The sequence below is a fragment of the Ipomoea triloba genome, chromosome 10 (genome assembly GCF_003576645.1).
Source record: "Ipomoea triloba cultivar NCNSP0323 chromosome 10, ASM357664v1".
In the NCBI taxonomy this organism is placed as follows: Eukaryota; Viridiplantae; Streptophyta; class Magnoliopsida; order Solanales; family Convolvulaceae; genus Ipomoea; species Ipomoea triloba.
In genome coordinates this window covers 130,053-136,336 of record NC_044925.1, presented here as the reverse complement: position 1 = coordinate 136,336, position 6,284 = coordinate 130,053, and the positions used below count along the sequence as shown (strand labels likewise).

Below are 6,284 nucleotides of genomic sequence, written 5' to 3'. Positions count from 1 at the left end.
CTTCCCCCGGGCCCCCCCCCCCCCCCATGCAAGTGTCGCCTCCGGAGTAATGGGGGCTGCCATGTACATGGGCGGCTTTGGCTGAAATGAATATGGCAGAGCGTAAAACCGTGGCGAGTTTTGCCACCATTGGAAGGTCGGGTTTGACATTCCCACTAAGTTGACAAATATTGGTAAGGCATGATTATATTGACAGCTTCACTCAGCGCTACTCCCGGTCTATCCGAGCATTGAGGTCGATGTGACTGTAAATCTAAATTGTTGTCCTTTATGTCGGGCTCATTGAAGAAGTCCAATTAAGGGTACATGGTTATGTAATCGGTATGAGCGTCGGGCTAGCTTTTTGTACCGAACCCCACAAATGACGCCAAAATAATGTTATAAATACTTTGGTTTCCACAAATACGTACAAGTAGTTAGATCGGATCATATAGGGATCATTCTCTAGTATGTCAGTTGATTCAAGTTTATAAGCTCAGAGTACTTAATGGTGATCAGACGATCCCAAGCTCGTATATAGTAGGTGAAAATGTCAAAAGTCTCACTCTCCTTACTATGAATATGATATTTATAGGGGTTGGAAGGAGACACATGTCGGGTACCCGCATGACTGACACATGTTGAGCATGCATCAGGGAAGCTCGGGAACAGCGCATCGATGGCCACATATACCAAGATTCCTGAGCACCACTAAAAATGGAATTATATTGTAGTTATGTGCCAGTTCTAAACTAATCTTGATCGGGATGTTCGTCCCGACCTAAACTGGTCGGGATCAACACCAGGCTGTAAGTGTTGCCTAAGGTTGAGTAACATGAGGTTATGGTCGGTATTAACTTCTCATGGCCACCAAGACATCTACCGACAAGGAGTATGGTGCGTGGGACGTATACATGAGGGATATTCACCATCACATATGATGATTGAGCTTAAAAGTAAAAATTATATTTATTATATTTAAACTAAATATATTTTAAAATATTTTAAATATAAGATCTAAAAATCACTCAAAATTAAGTTTGTGTTAATTTTATAGCATTAATCTAAAAAAATAAATTTTAGTAAAAGGGAGTGAAAATTAAAAAATTATAAAACAATTTCCGTTGGTAAAATGGTCTAACTATTTTTTTCTTTCTTATATTTAAACAGGATTGTGTTTTTTTTTTGGACATCTAACGCAAAATTCTACGCATTATCATTTTCAATAGAAAGTCACTGGTTGAGGTCCATCTTGGCCGGCGCTCCGTCAACGCGGTTGCTTACCTCGCTTCTCGCCGGCTTCTATTTCCTTGCCAAGACAAGAGAAATTCATTTCTGCTCCAGTAGATTATTGCTCCAAATTCCGATCCATCTGTGAAAATCTGAAATGTCGGTCAGTATATTTCTCCGCTCTGCTCATCTGCTCTGTACAAGCAGTTATATTCATCTCTTTACCTTCTGTTCGTTTTTTAAGTTACTGCGATTAGTGTTCTAATTTCTCATTCTGGTTCTTCTTATGAGAACATACAGATTTCTGCTGGGTTCGTTGCATATGTGCATTTCTTAATTTATTGAGATTTTGATTAGCTTGTTCCTAATTATCATTTGATCTCTTTGGTATTGATTTGGAATGTTCTTCTGTGAACTTGTTAATAGAAAATCAACGAGGATACTATAGCGGTACTCGTATATATTTAAATAGTTTCAAAAATCAGACTGGTGCAAGGATATATAATACACCCTAAGAGTTTACACCAAGTCACAAGTTGTATCTTAACAAGCCTTTGCAGTCTCTGGTTGTGGTTAAACATATGCAATCTAACAATTAGCTAGTCTGAATGTAATGAATGTGAAGACCAGTACTAGTTTGCGAACAAATTGGAAATCCTCCTCCCAATGTTTTGTTCATCTATGATAAATAGGATTTTGCATTAATCTAGTAGATTGCACTGAGATTATTATAGAAGTAATAAGTAGAAGTGTTTTGTTCATCTAGATTATTATAGAAGTAATAAGTAGAAGTGTTTTGTTCATCTATGATAAATAGGATTTTGCATTAATCTAGTAGATTGCACTGAGATTATTATAGAAGTAATAAGTAGAAGAGTAGATTGCACTGAGATTATTATAGAAGTAATAAGTAGAAGTGTTTTGTTCATCTAGATTATTATAGAAGTAATAAGTAGAAGTGTTTTGTTCATCTATGATAAATAGGATTTTGCATTAATCTAGTAGATTGCACTGAGATTATTATAGAAGTAATAAGTAGAAGAGTAGATTGCACTGAGATTATTATAGAAGTAATAAGTAGAAGTGTTTTGTTCATCTAGATTATTATAGAAGTAATAAGTAGAAGTGTTTTGTTCATCTATGATAAATAGGATTTTGCATTAATCTAGTAGATTGCACTGAGATTATTATAGAAGTAATAAGTAGAAGAGTAGATTGCACTGAGATTATTATAGAAGTAATAAGTAGAAGGCAAATGAATCTGCTAATCCCATAAGAGATGCAGGACCTAAACCACATTAAGATAATTCCCTCACAATTTATCATGAAGATCAATATCTGGAAATAGAATAAGATTGGGCTAGGGTCAATATTTGGAAATAGAATAAGATTGGGCTAGTGTCACTCAATTGGGCTGTAATTCACATGGGCCAAATCACACTAAAAGATTGAATCCAACTAATTAACTAGTCTAACTCATGGTCTTATAAAGTATAAACCCATATGTTATCTCTTATTTTATCAATGTGGGACTCTTAACAATGACGATATTAATGCAATGTAAATATTATGTATTCTTGGTATCACTTTGTATTTTAGTTGGAAAAGATACAATGGTGTCTAATTGGCCAAAAAAAAAAAACCTCTACTAACCATTGTGAATTTGTGATGCCTCCTCTTTTTGTAAAATATTGTCATGATGATAGTTAACTTTGTGGTAGAATTTATTTTGAAGTGTAAAATATGCGCATCTGATTAGAATAGCATACATTTGTTTTTCATAAATGTTAGACATTTTGGAATATTTTTGGATATGGTGCCTGATTTTAAATACAGAACATAACCTGGTATCACTCTCTGAAATGGTTACTTGCTTTTCCTGTGCAGATAAGAACTGTTAAGGTTAGTAATATCTCGCTTCGGGCTTGTGAGCGAGACATCAAGGAGTTCTTTTCTTTCTCTGGTGATATTGAATATGTTGAAATGCGGAGGTTAGTCCTAGAATGGTTTTACTATATGCTCAAATCTAAATTCTCATTAACAACAATGTGCTCTCATGCGTATTAACACCGTTTGTCTTATTCTGGTAGTGATACTGAACAATCTCAAGTTGCATATGTTACCTTTAAGGATTCACAGGGGGCAGAAACAGCTGTTCTTCTTTCAGTTAATGTCTTTTTCTTTTACTATTCCAATTTCAGCATTGTCTATTGTGGCTTCCAATTGATTGCCTGACTTAACTTCTATAAATGGACAATGAACATTTCAATCAAGACTAAAGCTTGAAGAGACATGAATATTGTTTTTTTGTTATTATTATTTACTTGCGTCTATGTACTATGAGTAACAAAATCTAAAATTGTTGTGATTGGTGATTTAGGAATTTTATAGCCTCTAATGATTCCAATTTATCATCTGTGCCTTTTTTATTTTTTTCTTTTGTTTTGTTTTTTTTTTGTTTTTGTCTTTTTTAGTATATGTGTGTGTGTGTGTGTATATATATATATATATAGGGAAGGGTTCAAGTGCGGGTATAGCTTCCCGTGCGGTTGTGCGGTTACGCACCTTAAAATGGCGCACCTTAAGTACACAAATTACGCACCTTAAGCTAAGAACACAAACCACACACCTGAAGTTTTTAAATGGTGCACCTTCAGTACACAAACTACGCACCTTAAGCACACAAACAAAGCACTTTAAGAACACAAACCATGCACCTAAAGTTTTATAATGGCGCACCTTAAGTTTCAACACTGACGCACCTTTAGAAGGAAAACAGTGCACCTAAAGAAGGAAAACCACGCACCTTAAGCACACAAATCACGCACCTTAGGAAAACCATGCACCTAAGCAACCGCACAACCGCATTGGAGAAGGCCAACCGCACAGGAACCCATTTATATATATATATATATATATTACACCTCAATTGCCAAAAAAGCATTGTCCTAGTTTCTGAAAATCATTGCCATTTGTAATCTTTCATTTGAATGCTTCAAGCATTATAAGCTTATTCAGTTCTGAAACTGAAATGCTGTTTACCAATCTTATGCTCGTCCTATTGAAACAGTTCATCAGTGTACTATGGACAGAGTTCATTTTGTGTTTCTTTCTAATCTTTCAACGTGAGAAATTATTGGCTGGTCGTAGTGCTTTAATAACTTGCACTTATTGGTGGAGTTAGACCCACAAGAATTTCTCCTCAGAACATTGTCTCAACTTTCTTGCACAAAGCACTGAATTGTGTAATCCATGGAGTTTCAGTCCTGGGAGAGTATTAAACATTACTCCTAAAAAGATTTTCTGGCAAAAATTCTTGTCTATTACTGCTTAGAAATGAGTCATCTGATGGTTAAATAGGTAAGCAAACTCAACAGCCCTTTACTCCTTCACTTGTGGTAGGATTTTGTTAGGCATGAGATGCTCAGGAGTTTCTAGTATTATGAAGTCTTAACTGAGGGTGGCTTTTTTCTTTCAATAATGTTAATGGAAAATTTGATCATGTATTCAAATTATCCATGCAAATTTTACCTTTTCTTTAATTAACAACAAATATTTTTGTACCAAACTAATTATTTAAAAAAGTTATATTTATTTTTTTGAAAAAGAAAAAAAGAAAAAAGAATTTGATCTTTACATTTACATGGATCCTTAAATCGGATTCATATTTTCAGAGTTATCCTTATATTGTTCAAACAGATAAGTGAATGTCTGAATTTATGTGTTTGACATCATACAAGGATGGTAAATAAAATTTAAAATTTCAGCACAACATAGTGTGGGTTCAGGGCAACATTGGAAGCAGAGGGCAGTCTCCTTCTGGGATCTTTACTTTTCCTTTATTTTGCCTGGCTTGTTTTGAACAGCACAATGTTTTACTACACAAAACAGTTCTTTGTTGTTTTAATGTATTGTATGTGTGCACAGTACTTTCAAAAGGTTGAAACACTGCTCCAAGCTTCCACAACTTGGCTTTTGCTTCATGTGGCATGCACTAGATGTTAATGTGTATATGATGATAGAAGGGTGCTGACTAGTCTCTTTGAATATATTTAGGGGGCAACAATTGTAGATATGTCAGTCACTGTGACGTATGACCCAGATTACCGACTTCCTCCTTCTGCCTTCACGACACCTGAGGTAAAGGAATTACTTTATTGTACTCTCATCTGGGCATTTGGAAAAAGCTTTTCTTACTTGACAGCTACTACATTTTTATTTATTTATTTATTTATTTTTGTTGGATTTGTAGTCAGCTGGAAAGACAACTGCACCAGAATCTGCTCTCCGGAAAGCTGAGGATGTGGTTACCAGCATGCTTGCAAAGGGCTTTGTCCTAGGTAAAGATGCTATAGGCAAAGCCAAGTCTTTTGATGAGAAGCACCAGCTGACATCCACAGCGAGTGCTAAAGTTGCCTCTTTTGACAAAAAAATTGGTCTAAGCGAGAAGTTTAGCGCCGGTACTTCGATTGTGAACAACAAAGTCAAGGAAGTGGATCAGAAACTCCATGTTTCTGACAAAGCAAAATCAGCATTTGGAGTTGCTGAGCAAACAGTGAGTAATGCTGGATCAGCCATTATGAAGAACCGGTATGTGCTCACAGGCACAACATGGGTGACAGGTGCTTTTAGTAAGGTAGCTAAAGCTGCTGGTGAGGTTGGGCAGAAGACAAAAGAGAAAGTGGGAAAAGCAGAGGATGAGAACCGTCAAAAGATGGTGAGTGATTTTGCGCAAGTTCACTTATCCGAATCTCCTACTAAAGCATCTGAGTTAAGTGACCATCAACCATCCAAACCTTCAGCACCACAGCAGGGTTTGATCCTTTGACTCTATTTCTCTGCTTCTGTCTTTTATAGTTTGTTGTTGTTGTTCAGAGTGCAAATTCACTATATTGAAATGAGTTGGTACATTAAAGAAGTATTTGTTTTCTGAAGATGGTTGTGTTTACAGGATTGTATTCATCTCAGTATGAAACTAGCAATCAACTCTTTTTGTTTTTTCTTGTCATGGTTGCTCAAATTTTGACTTCATTAAAAAAGTGTTGAAATGTGTAAACATTTGGAATTTTTAGTTA

The 6,284-nt window shown here is 35.6% G+C and overlaps 1 protein-coding gene across 1 annotated transcript; it reads left to right on the top strand.

Annotated features, from left to right (window-relative positions):
- Positions 1-1,175: 1,175 nt before the first annotated feature.
- Positions 1,176-6,284, top strand: LOC116032093 (binding partner of ACD11 1-like). The gene is made up of 5 exons (XM_031274496.1): positions 1,176-1,372; positions 3,097-3,200; positions 3,300-3,375; positions 5,266-5,349; positions 5,462-6,284. The coding sequence occupies exons 1-5, from the start codon at positions 1,367-1,369 to the stop codon at positions 6,035-6,037; spliced, it is 846 nt and encodes a 281-aa protein (XP_031130356.1). The 5' UTR covers positions 1,176-1,366; the 3' UTR covers positions 6,038-6,284.